Below are 18,781 nucleotides of genomic sequence, written 5' to 3' on the forward strand. Positions count from 1 at the left end.
ATGCTTAGATGAAGGGCTACAAAGTTTGTTCAAATGAATGACCTTCACCTTTGTTCAAGGTCACAGGGGTAAAATATGCGAAAAACATTAAATCAACTTCTTCTGAATAACCAAAATGCACAGAGTGATATTTGGCCAGTAGCATGCTGAGATGAAGGGCTACAAAGTTTTTTCAAATGAATGACCTTCACCCATACTCAAGGTCACAGGGGTCAAATATGTTAAAAACTTTAAACAACTTCTTCTGAATAACCAAAATGCCCAGGGTGATATTTAGTCAGTAGCATACTAGGATCAAGGGCTACCAAGTTTGTGTAAATGTATGACCTTCACCCATATTCAAAGTTACAAGGAGCAAATATGTTCAAAATATTTAAACAACTTTTTCTGAATAACCAAAAGGCTCAGGATGTTGATATTTAGTCAGTAGCATGCTGGGATCAATGACTACTATGTTTGACTTATATTCAAGGTCACAGGGGTCAAATTTGTTTAGAATCTTTAAACGACCTCTTCTGAATAACCATGGGTTCCAGGATGTTGATACTTTGCAAGTTGCATCCTGAGATGAAAGGCTTTACAATTTGTTCAACATAATGACTTTGTTCGACTTTCAAAGTAACAGGGGTGAAATGTTTTAAAATCTTTTAACAGGTTCTTTTGAATGACTTTAATCATAAATACTGATATTTTGCCTGTAGCTTTATTTTAGATCACTTTTAAGGTTGCAAGTGCGAGATTTATATTCGGGCAGGTGAGCGATGCAGGCCCATTGGGCCTCTTGTTGAGAAGAAGTTGTTTAAAAGTTTTTAATATTTTTGACCCCTGTGACCTTGAAAATAGATGAAGGTCATTCGTTTTAACAAACATAGTAGCCTTTGATCCCAGCATGTTACAGGTCAAATATCATCACCGTATGCCTCTTGATTATTCAGAAGTCGTACAAAGATTTTAACATATTTGACCCATGTGACCTTGAAAATTTATGAAGGTCATTCATTTTAACAAATTTGGTAGCCCTTGATCCCAGCATGCTACTGGCCAAATATCATCATCCTAGGCATTTTGGTTACTGAAAAGAAGTTGTTTAAAGTAAAAAGTTGACGCAGGACCATGGCATAAGCTCAATTGCCCTTCGGGCAGGTGAGCTAATAAGTGACCATTGGGAACCTCCATGTGGGATTTGAGAAAGATCCCTCTCATACTTTCTGAGAAATAGCATTAACAAACTTTAACTTTCAAAATTTGAGATGGCTGCCCGTTTTCTATCTTGGTTTTCTGATCTGTCTCAAAATTTGATGCGTAACAAGGCATCACTTGGAACTTTTTTAGGAAGATCCCTTATGGACCATAGAGGAATGGTGATTTGATTCCACCATCTTAAGATAGTGGGCTTACAATAATACTTATTGAGCTGTTTTACAAATGAAGTACAATATTATAAACTTATGTTGATATTCCAGTGTTGTAATATTTGATGTAATTTAGACACATTGATTCATTCCTCTTACACTTGGGTTCGCTTTAATGTTAAATCTGTGCAAGAAAATAAGATGTTATCAATGAGAAAACTAGATATAACTTGGAACAAGATTTTAATATTTCAAATTCATTCACACTTCCACATATCAGCTGCACAACACAAATCAAGTTCTATAATCTATTATGATTTAAAACACCTGAACTATCAATTGTCATTATATCCAGATGACATCCATCTAAGTTCATATTTTTAGTAGTTCTCCAGATGTGCAAATCAGTTAACTGTTTCTAGTTTGATGATTAACAGCAAAACATTGAGGTAAAACTTCTGAAGCATGTTTATATTCTATGCTTCGATAAGCTTATACCAAAATCCACACATGCATCTCTTGGGCATGCCAGTTGTTAACACCATGTAGTTAATGTGGACTTGTTCATCATCACCTGTAACATAAATAACAGAAAAAGTCAGTTACAATATGCTAATTAGATTTTTAGGTTCATCTTTATAAACATTACTATTAAAGTATAATTCCTTTTTAGCAGTTTGTTTTCATAATAGGTGAAGAGAGCATTTATCGTTCAGAAGCATTATTTAATGAAATCATTCATATTACTAGTGCAGTAATTTTTGCTTTTATTTTAAGGCAATGCTTTTACTAATCAGATAATTTCATATTTGCCCAGTTATTAGGCCAAGGTCTGTCATATTTGCCTAAGGCAGAGGGTCAATGTGACAGACTGAGCCTGGCATCCTACCACTAGACTAACGTGCCTCCTACCGTTGTCAATGAAGCGTTATTGAAGGTGAAGGTAGTCATCACTGATAAGCATTAAATGATCTGAATAATATGGCGTATGTTTGATTGGCGCATCATCGATATGGCCCAGTTTATCCTGTATCGGCCCAGTTTATCCTGTATCGGCCCAGTTCGTCGATATTGGCCTAGTTTATCCCATATTGGCCTATTTTGTTATGATATTGATTGGGCAAGTTTCTAATATTATTGTCAATATGCAAGTAGTTAATTAAATAAATGACCTTCAAATGCAACTATATTCAAGGTTACAGGGATCAAATATGTTAAAAAACTTTTAAAAAAAAAATCTTCTGCATAAAAAAACGTGATGATATTTGGCCAGTACATGTAGCATGCTGGGATGAAGGGCGGCCAAGTTTGTTCAAATGAATGAACTTGACTCATATTCTGAACAAGAGGTCCAATGAGCCTGAATCGCTCAACTGGTATTAATCTTATACTTGTAATCTTAAAAGTGAACTAAAATTACAGCTACATGCAAAATACCAGTGTTTGATCCAGAGGAATCTATTAAAAGATTTAAACATGTGACACATGTGACCTTGAAAGTCAAACAAGGACACTAAGTTGAACAGAGTTTATAGCCTTCCGTCCCAGCATGCGTCTGGCCATATATCATTACCTTGGATCTTTAAATTATTCAGAGGTTGTTTAAAGATTTCAACATATTTGATCCCTGTGACCTTGCAAATGGGTGAAGGTCCTTCGTTTGAGCAAACATGGTAATCCTTCATCCTACTGGCCAAACATCATCACCCTGGTCCTTTTGGTTATAAAAAAGGAGTTATTCACAGTTTTAAACATATTTGACCCCTATGACCTTGAAAATAGGTTAAGGTTATTCATTCGAACAAACTTGGCAGTCATTCATCACAGCACGTTACTGGCCAAATATCATCATCCTACTCCTCCTGCTTACTCAGAAGAAATTGTTTAAAGGTTTTAAACATACTTGAACCCTGTGACTGTGAAAATAAGTCAAGGTCATTCATTTGAACAAACTTGGTACCCTTCATCCTAGCATGTTTAGGGCGGTAAGATATCATCATCCTAGGCATTTTGGTTATTCTTCAGAAGTCGTTCAAAAGATTTTGAACATATTTGATCCTTGTGACTTTGAATAAAGATCAAGGTCATTCATTTTAACAAACTTAGTAGCCCTTAATCCCAGCATGTTAAGGGCTTAATATCATCCTGCACCTTTTGGTTATTTAGAAGAAGTTGTTTAAAAGGGACTATTTCCAGCTATGTTAAATTGACATAGGAGCCTCCCCTTCATAACTTTTGTTTCAGCAGTGCTACAAGATTTATGCTGCTGTTTCAACTCTTTTCAATCCTTTACAAATCCGATATTATTATTTTAAATCACTATACTAATTATTTCGATGATTGATTAACCTAATTACAGCATGGGGATCGAAAAATGGAATATCAGCCTGAAAGTATTTTTCTGGGGGGAAAAAACCCCAATTGTATCGTAATACTTAGGAAAGAATATTTTCTTTCATGAAGTGCTTTAAAAATATATTTATCATCCAGAATGTGAGTTTAATCAATCATTTTGTGAAAATTTTAATATAAAATATGGGATTTTTCATAATTATTAATAGATAATCTGATGTGAACGTAAATGATATTTTTTCGGATGTACCACGTTCTACTACTATATTGTATTTCATGAAATATTCGTGCATACAGCATATAAATATAGCATTCAGGCATCCTGGACTGTCAGTGATATCCAATGTACAGTACGTTAGTTATCTGCCGATTGACAAGTTAATCCCAAACGCTCATCCGCGCGGGTTGTGCGGCCCCCGCGACTTTGCTAAGGTGATTTCTTCGTGGGGCTTTTATCCCCTTCATCACAGCGGGGACTGTCGCCCTCGCAGGGTTTCAGTACCAAAACACCTGAAGCATACTGTACAAAGGTCACATTGAATTTTTTTTCATGTGATTGCTGAGATTTTCACTTACAAAGACATCCAACAACTCTGTGGTCACTCTCGGATCTCACAAGGATGGGGGAATCCCTTGTGCCCTCTCGGTCACCTACAACCTGTCCATCAAAGTCATAATGATCCTAGAATTAAAATAAAAAATGTTAAGCATTAAACATATGACTAAAGATCCCAGAGAGATCATTATGGCCACCATCGTGAGATCTTAATTACAATTGCAATATATTCAACTTTTTCATGTCACTCATTATAATTTTCTGCTCAGCTGTTCACTTCAAGGTAACCAAAAGGTACTGTTACCAGACATGTTAACAAGAGGCCGAAAGGGCCTGTATCGCTCACCTGGATCATAAAGCAACAGTGGCAAATTATTATTATTACTAACAAGAGGCCCATGGGCCTAAACGGTCACCTGAGTCCTACAGTATTTATTTTTGTTGTTTAAATATGTACCAATTTGAGTACAAAAAAGACCATGAGTTGATCATTCCTACAAAGTTTCAGTTCAATCGGCCCAGCAGAACTTGACTTTAAGTTTGAAATAGATTTTCCAAATGGCTGCCGTGATGGCCACATTGGATTTCTGATCGACCCGAAAGGTAACAACACTTTGTGAAGACCATAATCATGAGTCGATCATTCCTACAAAGTTTCAGTTCGATGGGCCCAGTAGAACTTGACTTTAAGTTTGAAATAGATTTTCCAAATGGCTGCCGTGATGGCCATATTGGATTTCTGATCGCCCCGAAAAATAACAACACTTTGTCAGGACCATGATCATGAATCGATCATTCCTACAAAGTTTCAGTTCAATTCACCCAGTTGAACTTGATTTTAAGTTTGAAATAGTTTTTCAAAATGGCGGCCGTGGCGGCCATATTGGATTTTTGATCGACCCGAATAGAAAAAAACACTGTGTCAGGACCATGAGTCGATCATTCCTACCAGGTTTCAATTCAATCGGCCCCGCAGAACATGACTTTAAGTTTAAAATAGTTTTTCAAAATGGCGGCCGTGGCAGCCATATTGGATTTCTGATCGACCCGAAAAATAACAACACTTGGTCAGGGAGATGTCAGTAACCTTCCCATGAAATATTAATGAAATCCCTTTGCCAGTATTTCAGCTTAAGTTGAAAATGTAAAATGTTAACGGACGACGGACGAAGACGGATAGCAATAGGTCACTTGAGCTAAAGCTCAGGTGACCTAAAAATCCTTCCAATGGTACTGAAGAAGGATTTTAAAGGTTCAAACCTCAAATTCCCCTTTTGGGCCCCACAACTCTGCACCTATAGGGGCCAACCTTTTAGATGATCTAGTCGACAGTCCCCTGGGGGATCAGCACTACCATTTGTACAAATTTGAATCCCCACCACCTAGGGATGCTTCCAGTCAAATATGGTTGATATCCATCTGTAAGTTCCAGTAAATAGCCCTATGGCAATGTAAAGATCAATGTCTAAGTGTCTCAAAACAAGATTGCTTGCGGACATTGCAAAATGGTTTTAAAATATAGCGGGAACATATACAAATATTGCAGACGTCTGTATTTGTCGATTGATGATTTTACCCACACAGTATATTGGTTGATGTCATTACTTACACACAGTTAGGCAAATAATATATAAATATGTAAAGAGCGTGCCACATTGGTAAATGTAATGAACAGGATATTGGATAAATTGTGCCACTGTGACATCATGTGCACACATCATCTGACCTAGCTTGTCCAAGTTCAAAATATGCATATTCACTAGTATAGGTTGATAAAGATGGAGCGTCACTTGGTCTAGATCTGTCCATCATCTGAGTACTGAGAGAGACAGGGTCTCGATCACTATACATATTGTTGCATGAAAAAATGACATAAAAAAATCCTTTAAACTCTTGGCCAGCAGCCTATACTTGCCTTAGCACCACCCAACTTAGTCAAGACTTCATCTCTCTCCTCTCCCAACATGTGACCAAGAGTACTGGGCATAAAAGACTCTGGCATTTCTGTAAAAAAAAATCAACATAATACTATAAATACTGGAGAACAGCTTTACATCACATCCTGTCATATTCATCATAAAAGATAACTAGAAATTGTTGGCTAACAATATGATGGGCTTTTCACCATTAGGACTGATTTGGTCTTTGATCACAAACATATTTTTTTTTAAACCTCACGGTCTTTAACTTCTATGAAAGAAAGGACAAGAGGCCCAAGAGTGCTTGTATCGCTCTCCTGAATATTTAAGCAGTCATAGCAAAATATTTTCATTAAATAATATTATATTGCACTAAAAATATTTCCCTCGCAAACTTTGTTGGCTCCATCTGTTGAAACTATCAGATTCTATGCTTTTTGATTCTTCTTCAGAAGTTGCTTGACATATTTTTTCCTGTGACCTTGTAAGTAGGTCACTGTCATTTTCCTTCTAAAAGCTACCAGGCAAATCTAATGAATCCATTTCTTTTAGTTCTTAAGAACAAATCCTTTAAAATGTTGTTGACCTCTGTGACCTCTAAAGTAGGTTGAGGTCATTTTCATTCGCAAACTTTGGTGAGCTCTATCCCAGGAAGTCACCAGCCAAATTTTATAAATTTATGCCTTTTAATTCAGAAGTCGCCAAATATTAAGGTTCTATACCTTCCAGTTCTTCAGAAGAAGTTGTTCTAAGCGTTAGACATATCGGACTCCTGTGACCTTGAAAGTAGGTCAAGGTCATTTTCATTCGCAAACTTTGTTGGGCTCTTTTCTAGGAAGCTTCAAGCGAAATATTAAGGTTCTATACCTTCCAGTTCTTCAGAAGAAGTCGTTTGATGTGTTTGACATATCGGCCTTATGTGACCTTAAAAGTAAGTCAAGGTCATTTTCATTCTCAAACTTTGTTGGGCTCTTTCTCAGGAAGTCACCAGCCAAATATTTAGGTTCTATAACTTTCAGTTCTTCAGAATAAGTCGTTTTAAGCATAAGACATATCTGACTCATGTGACCTTGAAAGTATAGGTAAAGGTCATTTTCGTTTTCAAACTTTGTCGGGCTCTCTCCCAGGGAGCCACCAGCCAAATATAAAGATTCTATACCTTTCAGTTCTTCAAAAGAAGGCGTTTGAAGCATTTGACATATTTGACGCCCCCTGTAACCTTGAAAGTAGGTCAACGTCATTTTCATTCGCAAACTTTGTTGGGCTCTTTCTCAGGAAGTCACCAGCCAAATATAAAGATTCTATACCTTTCAGTTCTTCAGAAGAAGGCGTTTGAAGCATTTGACATATTTGACCCCCCCTGTAACCTTGAAAGTAGGTCAAACTAATTTTTATTCTCAGACTTTGTTTGACTATTTCCGAGGAAGCTACAAGTTCAATACAATGTCACTAGGCATTTCAGTATTTCAGAAGTTGTTTGAAAATTTTGACATATTTCACCCCTGTGACCTTGAAAGTAGGTCAAGGCCATTTTTATTCGCAAACTTTGTTCGGCTTATTCCATGGAAGCTACCTACTAATTGTCATGTCTCTAAACCTTTAGGTATTTCAGAAGAAGTTGTTTGAAGGTTTTTACATATTTGACCCCTGTGACCTTGAAAGTAGGTCAAATTCTGCTTTATTCTTAAACTTTGTCGGGTTCCATATAAGGAAAATACCAGCCAAATATCATGACTCTATGCCTCATGGTTCTTCAGAAGAAGTTGTTTAAAGGAAAGTTGTCGGACGCCGGACAGACGCTGGACGACAGACGCCGCACCAGGGCATAAGCTCAGCTGCTCTTTGGGCAGGTGAGCTAAATTTATGTTTCTAGTTGTAACTATTTTATGATAACTTCAGCAAAATCACAATGTAAATCCTAACATGTGAGGTCATCTTATATCAAATCCTTTTTGCTGATTTACCTGGATATGTAAACCAGAACAGACCGGTGTGTTAGTTACGATGACCATGATCGCTATCAGGGGTGGCCTTAGCTCAGCGGGGGTGCACTACCTCTCACCGGTACTTCACGTTTAGCCCCCTGGGCATCCCGATTTCAGTAAAGCCAGAGCACACGCATGTACGTACTGAAAGGCTGCAATGCTGTAAGGCCATACGTATAATACCGGACGTAAAACTATCAAAATCAATCTGTACTTGCGCTTATTTTAAGATTCAGCTACCGTTGTTTTGTCAGCACATCAGACCAGAAACGTAAACGTCTCTAATCGGACACTTTGTTTAAAAAAGTTTTGTTTTAAAAAATAAACATCGGGCGGTTCAAACAGAGGCATATAAAACCAGTACATACACTATAGTATAGTAACTCGGTAGTGAAGCTGACGTAAAACCTATCAATCAATCAATTATAGTATAGTATATATGTCTCTGGTTAAAGGATTTTAAAAGGGGATGGCCGGGTAGTTTTTGGAAGTGATCTCTTCTGTGTTGTGGTCCTTACGCCAAAGGTACGAACCTTTTTTATGTGGCTCTAGATGTAAATTGAAGAATCTCGTCAGTATCACCCGGGACAGATTTTGAGTACAATTTATTTTTAGGTTTAATCGTTTTTTTATATATTAATCATAACTTGTACAATGGAAACAGGGTAAATTTGAGGCTAATAATTATTTCACTATGATTAACAATACAGTAAAACCTCACTCCGGATATTAACTCGAGTTGACATTTTCTGTTGTCTGCAATATTAGTGAGGAAATATAGACAACTCGAAACTTTTGGGCCCCACCGTTGTTTCCGTCTCTGCCTCTAAACTCGTTGATGGGGGCATTTTAATCCAAAATGAAATTCGTCATCCACGCCAGGTTGAATGGACAAAGTCTAACGAACGGGACGTACATTCCGATTGTTTCAAGATTCAATTAAAACTTTGTTTACCTTGTCCTCCATGTTAGATAAAAAAAGCAGGACGGACCACTCCGTTAGTTGTAGCGATTGTTTAAGATCCCCGATGTACACGAGAGTACTATGTACGTGTGTGAGAAAGGGTTGGAGGAATGAAACACTGCTGGGGTGGGTCACCCCGAATACAGTTTATAAAAGGCCTTGGTAAAAAATACAATCAAATCATCTCTATATTTGTAACTAAATAACTGTGTCGCTTTACATAAAACAGCAACGGCTAAATCATGAGACATTTGCAGTTTTGATACAAATAAACTTTTATATTTCGATTTCTATTCGCAGACGATATTTCGATTTCTATTCGCAGACGATATTTCTCATTATGTAATTTTCTTGTTAGATACAATAATACATATTTTATTGTGTATTTTATGTTAACCCTTAGGCTGCTACATTGATTTATATGTAAAGGGTCACCACTGCTGAATTAATTATTGAAATTTAAATTAATTTACTTGATTTTTCAAATGTGCATAACTTGGAAAATATTTGTTATATGTGAAAAAAAGTTGTATGAAAATTGTTCGTTGTTGTCTCTAGCTTATATTGACGTTTTCAATTCTAAAGTTGCTTCAGTATTTACCTGTACAGGTGGTTATAGGTAAGAAAATGTTAAACTTTTAATTAATGGGATTTAAGCAAGAGAAAGATCATTTTAAAATTATTTCTGTCCTTAAATGGGAATGGCAAATCATAACAGAGATTATAAACTTCATTTTTGACATAAGACGCTGTAATTTACACGGAGATTCTCAGGTATTTCGTAAAGAATTGCATGTGATTTTCTACCGGTTTCAGGTCGCCATTCAATACATTTACGGTCACAGTCGGCATGTAGATATATCTTAGCTACGGTCTAGTTTATGATTAAATCACCGATAAAAAGTTTGAAGAAATAAATCGGCTCAAAACGTATCAATGTCAATGTTCAATTTGGGCTCACCTGCAGACGACATGTGCGCCTCGGTCCGCCGATATTTTCCTGTTTGCGTAGGGCACAAAGCCGTTTATTGGAAAGTAACATATTATGTTACACCGAAGTATTTCCACATCAACCAAGTCAAACCCTTCAAAACCTTTATTATCATCGTAGGTGACGATGGAGAATAAATGTTTACCATCATATTCATCGCTTCAATCTACACGTCCGCCATTTTTATGATGTTTTTTTTCGATTTGAAATTAACTCGCACACCTTTGGTTATTACTAGCGTACACTGCCGTGAATATCGAAAGTAATGACAAAACAACCAATCAGAAGCCTTCTACTATACACGTTCGGGTTTGGTATAGCAACAACCCGACTTCACACTTCCTGGCTACCGATCAAAACCTACAGACCGAGAAACGACATAGCACTGACGGCCCGACTTTTCAAAACGGCATATGCCGTGCGTAGCAGCCTAAGGGTTAAGACACCAGCATTTTTTTGCGAGTGAAAATTTTGGGATGAATAATCCTCATTTCTAATGGTCGGTCTTTACAAATCGATACATGTCCTGTGCGCATGTCCGTTAGGAAGTACCTGCACAAATAATGATGACGTTTACTGCATGCATGATGTTTTTCGGTAATCTATTTTTAGTTACTATTTATAGCGCAAATTTTTTTATGCGAATCAAAGTTGCTGATGTTGCCCTTAGAGAGTATGACCCAAAACCTGCTGTGACAAGATGGTGGTTGTCGGGACAAAGACAGAAAAGACCAAATACTCTACCATATGGAGCAAGAAACTAAAAAGCAGTTTCTATGCTACATCTTAGAATAGCCTCAGCAGGCCAGCATCCTTTCACAGCAAGGTTTGCGTCATGTATACATCCCAATGACCATAATTTAAAATGTCAGTTAATACTGTGTTGTTTTAGAATTTAATTCTAAGTTAACACGTCTAATAAAGTTGGAAAAATGCAAATTGCAAGTTGTTTTCTCATTTAGCAAGTAAGAAAAAATACCACTTGCGAAAAAATGCAAGTAGAAAATCTGGTTAAATTTGAACCCTGTTTTAATTGGAGTATGAATAGGTAAATCCCTTGAAGTGATGCGAGGCATTAACGAGGCAAGACTTTCTTTTAAATTTTGATAAACAATAACAGATCCATAAATTGCCAGGGCACTTAAAATGACAAATACAACTTAAATTGTATCGACTGATTTATTTGTCATCAAATCAGTTATCACAATGATGTAGTCTTATAAAAGATAGCCATGCACCATTTTTTGAGTACAGATAATTAGTTTTTAAGTTCAAATAGCGCAAGAAAACGTAATTCAAACTCAAATGTCAATGTTTTGATTACGTTTTTAAAAAATGGCGTGTGCAACGGTTATGCACTCTGTTTTGGACTATATGAATAAATTCACACTATAGAAATACTTTTTGTCATATAAATTCTAAAGGTCACCATAAAATGTTAATATGCTAACAAAAAATATTCATTTGAAGCGTACGATACTGCAAAATTCAAACCGTGATCCGATTTGGGTCCCGACATTCGCAAAACCCGGAGACGATGATTGGTGACTTCAGAGCGTTCTATAAATATCTCAAGTGAGCCCCAGGTGCTAATTTCGTTTGTGAGTACACCCATTGATATTCTATTTTTGATACAACCATAAATGAATATAATTCCTCCTCAGATTTTTTAATGATTTAATAAAATGATGGTCTGGTGATCCGATTTGGGTAATGTCACCTCATATGTCACGTGTAAAGCTCCCTAAAATCCTTTAAAATATCAATATATTTTCAATTTTGGTTCTTTCAAAGTAATTGGAGGCTTCAGAATTACTCAAATGATTTAATAATTTTTTATATGCAGTATAATTTATATTTTAAATGTCTCACGAATTTCTCACTAATTTAGAGAAAAAATTCTGACTCATTTTTGACACTAAAAAATTCACTGATCTCACTACTTTGCACCGGAAAAAGATATGGCATTAATGCCAGTGTGACACCGACAGGTTAAAACAAAGTTGCAAGTCTGTCGTAGAATCCACAGAAAGTATGAAAGTCTGATACATTTTGACACATCATTCAAATGTTTGTGAGAGTCAAGAATTATTATCTTTGGTTCGAACATAGGCTCACTGCATGCCGACATCGATCCGAAAATAACCTTGAGACGTGTCCTCTACTACTGTATGGCTAAAGGATCATCCCGTGCATAATTAACATATTATAAAGTATTGATTTGCAAGTAAAGATTCACTCTTCCACTTTGATTTGGAAAAACTATTGGATAAGTCTAAGCTATCACAACCCGTCTTTACATGGGTGGCCTAAAACCATAGGAACGTGACCACTCCGTGCCCCATTTCAAGTAGACTTCAAGTGAGCTGTTAATTCACCTACCAACTTTCCCCTCCATACTTTCTTCCGGAGGGAAAATAGCATGCATGCCGCTTTCGCCTATGTCTCTTTCTCCGGAAGGTTTATCAGAAAATACCCTCACTTGGTGAGTAAGAACAGTCCTTCTTGTGAGACCTACAAACGTTCTACAAAGTGCCGCCGCCATTTTGGTTTTCTCAGACGAGAATAAACGAGATTTGGATAGTCAAGTCTAGTGCTGTCTCTCGCTGGGACCGGGGCTGAGCAGGACCGGGGCTGGTGAGGACCGTCAAGATCGGATAATTCGTCCGGACTTGGAGCATGATATAACAGTTGGATATCTTATAACTACATTTTATAGTGTTTAGTGTATACGGTCCTCATCTGGGACATTCTTATCAGGAAATAACGTAGATATTTTTCATTTATACATTTATAAACTAAAGGAAGATAATGCTCAGTGTATATGGTCATGTAAATGGTTGTATTAATTGAGGAAATAGAACCACGACTTATAAGAATGGTTATATGCCGTATAGTTTATAACCTAAGCTGTTAGCAGTCCTGAGCAGGGACATCCTGATCATACTAATTATATCCGTATTGATGGATCAAATACACGAAGGTGGCAGTGTTTACAGTCAAGAGAGGAGTACAGATGGTTTAGAAATACAAATTAATCTATATCTATAGTATTTTATCTTTGTATTCCACGTTATAGTGTATATTTGCAGGGAAATCCTGGTCAGACAGGATATGTTATAGTGAATCTATCCGTAGTTATTTATAAAATATATAAAGGCAGCATTTGCAGTCAAGAGAGGTGATTTGGGAATAGAAAAAAACAATCTCTTTAAATATATGTTGATATTGGAACGTATCCGGTAACAGGTAAAAGGGACATCCATATCAAGGTATCAAGTACTCATTATATCCGTATTAATGGATCAAATACATAAAGGTGACAGTTATAAGAGTCAAGAGATGAGTAAATATGATTGAGAAATAGAAATTAAACTATGTCTATAGTATTTTATCTTCGAGTTGCATACTAGTATAAGATCCTAAGCAGGAACTTAAAGATTAGCGTCACATGTAAGGATTTTTAAATAGGAAAGTGCTTTACATCAAGAATGAAATACTTAAAACATACTTCTTATAACGAACACGGTCCTGGGCGGGGACATCATGATCAGGAAAAAAAGTAAAAAAAGTGAACTTTTCTCATATATAGATATAAACATTTATAAACTAAAGATAGATCGCTGTGTATATTGTCATAAGAGGAGTCATTTTAATTGAGAAATAGAACCCCCACTTACAAGAATGGTTATAAGCAGTAAAATCTATAACTATAGCTAGGAGCGTATGCCGTCCTGACTGGGGCCATCCTGATCAGGAAATCAAATGGAAATAATGTATGTGATTATTCATCGACCTCACAAAGTAAGCAATGCGAACGGCCAAGAGTAGCGTCATTATGATTTTTAAATAGGAAAATACATTACATCAACAATGAAATACTTAAAATATACTTATAACGAACACGGTCCTCGGCGGGGACATCATGATCAAGAAATAAGATATATATTTCCATATATCTAAACATTTATATTGTCAATGTAGGTAGCAGTGTCTTTAATCATAAGAGGGGTCGTATCAATAAAGCAATACAATCCCAATTTATAAGACTGAATATAAGCCGTATTGTCTATAACTTTATAGCTAGAAGCGTATACGGTCCTGACCGGGGCCATCCTGATCAGGAAACCACGTGCTCATTATATTCGAATTAATTCATCAAATACCACATGTAGTTGGCAATGCGCATAGGTGAGAGATGGCTGAATATGATTTAGAAACAGAAATTAAACTATGTCTAAAGTATTTTATCGTCCATATATAGATATTAGAACGTCTACGGTCCTGAGCGGGGGCATCCTGATTAGGAACTTAAATGGAAATTATTTACGTAGATATTGATCAAGTACAAAAAGCTAGCAATGCGAACGGTCAAGAGAAGCATCATAATGATTTTTAAATGGAAAATACATTACATCATTGATGGAATACTCTATATCTACATCTGATAACGTACACAGTCCTGGGCGGGGCCATCATGATCAGGAAATAAAATCATATTTGTTGGCATACATAGATACATTTATAAACAAAACGTAGATCGCAGTGAGTATTGTCATTAGAGGAGTCGTTTTAATTTAGAAATAGAACCCCGACTTACAAGAATGGTTATAAGCAGTAAAATCTATAACTATAGCTAGGAGCGTATGCGGTCCTGACTGGGGCCATCCTGATCAGGAAATCAAATGGAAATAATGTATGTGGTTATTCATCGACTACACAAAGTAAGCAATGCGAATGGCCAAGATTAGCGTCACATATAATGATTTTTAAATAGGAAAGGACTTTACATCAACAATGTAATACTTAAAACATACTTCTTATAACGAACACGGTCCTCGTTGGGGACATCATGATCAGGAAAAAAGTAAACTTTTCCAATATATAGATATACACATTTATAAACTAAAGATAGATCTCTGTGTATATTGTCATTAGATAAGTCGTAATAATTGAGAAATAGAACCCCGACTTACAAGAATTGTTAAAAGCCGTATAGTCTATAACTATATAGCTAGTAGCGTATACGGTCCTGACCGGGGCCATCCTGATCAGGAAACCATGTGCACGTGCTCATTATATTCGAATTAATTCATCAAATACCACAGTTGGCAATGGGCATAGGTAAGAGATGGCTGAATGTGATTCATAAACAGCAATTAAACTGTGTCTAAAGTATTTTATCGTCCATATATAGATATTAGAACGTCTACGGTCCTGATCGGGGCCATCCTGATCAGGAAACCACTTTCTCATTTATTCGAATTCATGGATCAAATACCACAGTTGGCAATGGCCAATGCGCATTGGTAAGAGATGGCTGAATGTGATTTAGAAACAGAAATTAAACTATGTCAAAAGTATTTGATCTTCCAAATATAGATATTAGAACGTCTACGGCCCTCAGCGGGGGACATCTTGATATGGAAAAAAACATACATGCTTTTCTCATGTATATACTTTCTGATATTAATGTACTCGGTTTTTACGACTTTGTAAAATTACTGTAAAGCAAATACAGCTAATTTTCAGCTACTTTCAGCTTTATTGAAAGATAAACATCCCGTATTATATTTAACATAAGGCCTGTCCAGGCTTCAAAATACATCTTTACTAGAAGTGTGTGTTGGACACTGATGTGTTTGTTTGAGTCTTATCTATTTGAATACAATGATATCAGCGTTTATAAGGATGATATGTCCTACATAAGGATGATATGTCCTACATAAGAATTGAACTCAGAATGGTTTTGTAATTGCATTTCACAATAAAGAATCTTATTTTGATAATGCCTGCAGTTAACTCCAAAGAACATCAGAGAACTTACTTATACTCCTAAGTTCAATTATCTCATGTTTATTTAATTTAGGATAGGCCAATGATGCATTATATGTAGTCAGTAAAAGGAGTTGGACCAATATCAAGTCATCAGAAAGGATGTGGTGGGGCTTACAAATAGCCAAAATCTTGGGTAAAATTACAAACCTTATCTGCATTTGACCAGTCTTCAGAATCAGACATTCAAGTGATTGAAATGTTTAAAGTTTAATTTCTTAATGATTAAATAATTGGGAACTAGTCTACAAATCAGGCATCAAAATGATCAAAATTGTTGGTGTTTAATTCCTGAAGAGTTTAATATTCTAGGAACGGCTGCCAGTTTACATATTTAATTTCATGTAAAAGCGTTCCCGAGCAAGGATTGTTTGATCAAGAAATACGGTGAAAGCTTTTTCCATGCTTATTCATTCTTTAAGTATTTAAATATATAGATCAACAGTCTTGACAGTGGACATAATCACAACTGAAGTAAAAAGAAAATCAATAATAATATACCAAACATATGGACATTGCCCTGAGGAGGAACATCTTGACCAACAAATTGAAGGTGTTTCAATGATTATAATATATATTATATTAATGAGTAAAGCAATACATGATTTCTTCAGTTTCAAAAGTACTCAAAAGAGTACAAAAATAAGTAAAATCATGTGTTATGCTCAATGGAACACACATAGATGTTTTTCGCTGATACAAAAGTTTTTATCTCGAATGGATTATAAATTTTGAGAATGTAGTTTGTTCCCGATGATGCACGCAGATGACTTGCTCGTATTGATGGGTTCTGCTAAAGATACAAAATGTGTTGAATAATTTATATAATCCCGCTTAATCCTGAAGCCTAACTATAAATATGAACAAGAGGCCCAGAGGGCCTGTATCGCTCACCTGAATATGTTTAAAATAATTGGTATGAAGTAAAGATATAGCACTCGATGGTAGGTGCTGTAAGTACATATGAAATTTCAGAAAGATCAATCCAGTACTTGAGATATAGCGAGAACAAACTTCAAACAGAGCCCCACCCCTATGCCCCTAGGGGGGTCATACCCACCAATTATACAAAGACCCAATGATGCTCCAGACTAAATAAGGATAAAATCCCTTAATCCCAATGGTCGAAGAAAGATTTTAAAGGTTTTATCTCTATTTCTCCTATTGGGCCCCGCCTCTCTGCCTCCAGGGGGGTCAGAAACACTGTTTATACAAAATTGGTTCCCCTTCACCCGATGCTTCATACCAAATTTGGACAAAATTCTGTCATTTCTACAGAAGAAGAAGGATTTTGAAGAATTTGCTATGTTTCCCCTATTGGGCCCCTCCTTTCTGCCCCTAGGGGAGCCACACTCGCTGTTTATACGAAATTGAGTCCCTTTGCCCAAGGATGCTCCAGATTAAATTAGGATAATATCCCTTAATCCCTATGGTAGAAGAAGGATTATAAAGGTTTTACCTCTATTTCCCCTATTGGGCCCCACCCCTCATGTCCCAGGGGGGCCACACCTACCGTTTATACAAAATTGTTTCCCCTTTACCCAAGGATGCTCCACACCAAATATGGACCAAATCCTTTTATTACTACAGAAGAAGAAGGATTTTAAAGAATTAGCTATGTTTCCCCTATTTGGCCCCGCTCCTAAGGCCCCTGGGGGGCCAGACCCACGGGTTATACAAAATTGGTTCCTCTTTACCCAAGCATGCTCCACACCAAATATGGACCAAATCCTTTGTTCCTACAGAAGAAGAAGGATTTTAAAGAATTTGCTATATTTCCCCTATTGGGCCCCGCCCCTCAGCCCCCAAGGGGGGCCAGACCAACCATTTATACAAAATTTGTTTCCCTTCCCCCAAAATTGCTTCTGACCAAATATTGAACCAATCCTTTCATTCCTACAGAAGGAGAAGGATTTTAAGGAATTTGCTGTATTTCTATTGGGCCCCGCCCCTCAGCCCCCAGGGGGGTCAGACCCACCATTTATACAAAATTTGTTCCCCTTCCCCAAAGGATGCTTCTGATCAAATTTTGCCAAGATCTGCTCAGTCGTTCATTACTAGTAGTGTTTTAAGGAAAAGTTGATGGACGGACGGACGGACGACGGACGCTGCGGTATGGCATAAGCTCACCATGGTCCTTCGGACCCGGTGAGCTAAAAACTAACGAAAATAACTTTTTGCAGAAAGATTTAAATAATAAATTAACAGGATTATGGTTATATAATGGTCATAAAGTGTATTTAAGATCTATTTACATATTCAGGAGTTGCTTTTTTAGGTTTTGATACAATGTGCTACAAAAGCAGTAATCTGAAAGATGTTTGGTCTTTATTCTAAATGCAAGCATATGCCGTTGATTTGTACTCTTTTTTTTTTAAATATGATATATATATTGTATAACCTCTATTTGGTTAACATTTTATCGATGGGTGTTCTTACAAACAAAACTAGCACACGGGGCTCACAAGATCTATATATATGATACATCTTAAATTATACTATATTGCATACAAATGATACTATTAAATATATGATTGATATTGCTCCTAAAATTGATGTTGAGTTAACTTACCATACTATATGTGAGCATCCATTTAAGACCATATTGTTATCCTAATTCGATTTTGTTGTTGTTAATGGGTTTTTTAATATAAAGTAGAAGTGAAAACCGCATTTTGTTGTTTTTGCATTAATTGAAGTTTTGGTCAATGACCTAAAACTGAAGACTTAAAACATACAAGGCTTCATGCACTGATTTCCTTTTACAAATTTGATAACGAGCCAAATCGCATAACTGTGCCTGGATTGCCACTTATTACTATGGACA

At 36.4% G+C, this 18,781-nt stretch overlaps 1 protein-coding gene across 1 annotated transcript; it reads right to left on the reverse strand.

Moving 5' to 3' along the window:
• Window positions 1-1,578: 1,578 nt before the first annotated feature.
• Window positions 1,579-12,700, reverse strand: LOC110443349. Its single transcript, XM_021487530.1, has 4 exons — window positions 12,502-12,700; window positions 6,176-6,264; window positions 4,281-4,386; window positions 1,579-1,926 (listed from the first exon to the last, which is right to left on the reverse strand). Exons 1-4 carry the CDS (start codon window positions 12,662-12,664, stop codon window positions 1,829-1,831), a joined length of 456 nt encoding a protein of 151 aa, XP_021343205.1. The 5' UTR covers window positions 12,665-12,700; the 3' UTR covers window positions 1,579-1,828.
• Window positions 12,701-18,781: the final 6,081 nt, after the last annotated feature.

Source organism: Mizuhopecten yessoensis, unplaced genomic scaffold (genome assembly GCF_002113885.1).
Source record: "Mizuhopecten yessoensis strain PY_sf001 unplaced genomic scaffold, ASM211388v2 scaffold1957, whole genome shotgun sequence".
NCBI lineage: Eukaryota > Metazoa > Mollusca > Bivalvia > Pectinida > Pectinidae > Mizuhopecten > Mizuhopecten yessoensis.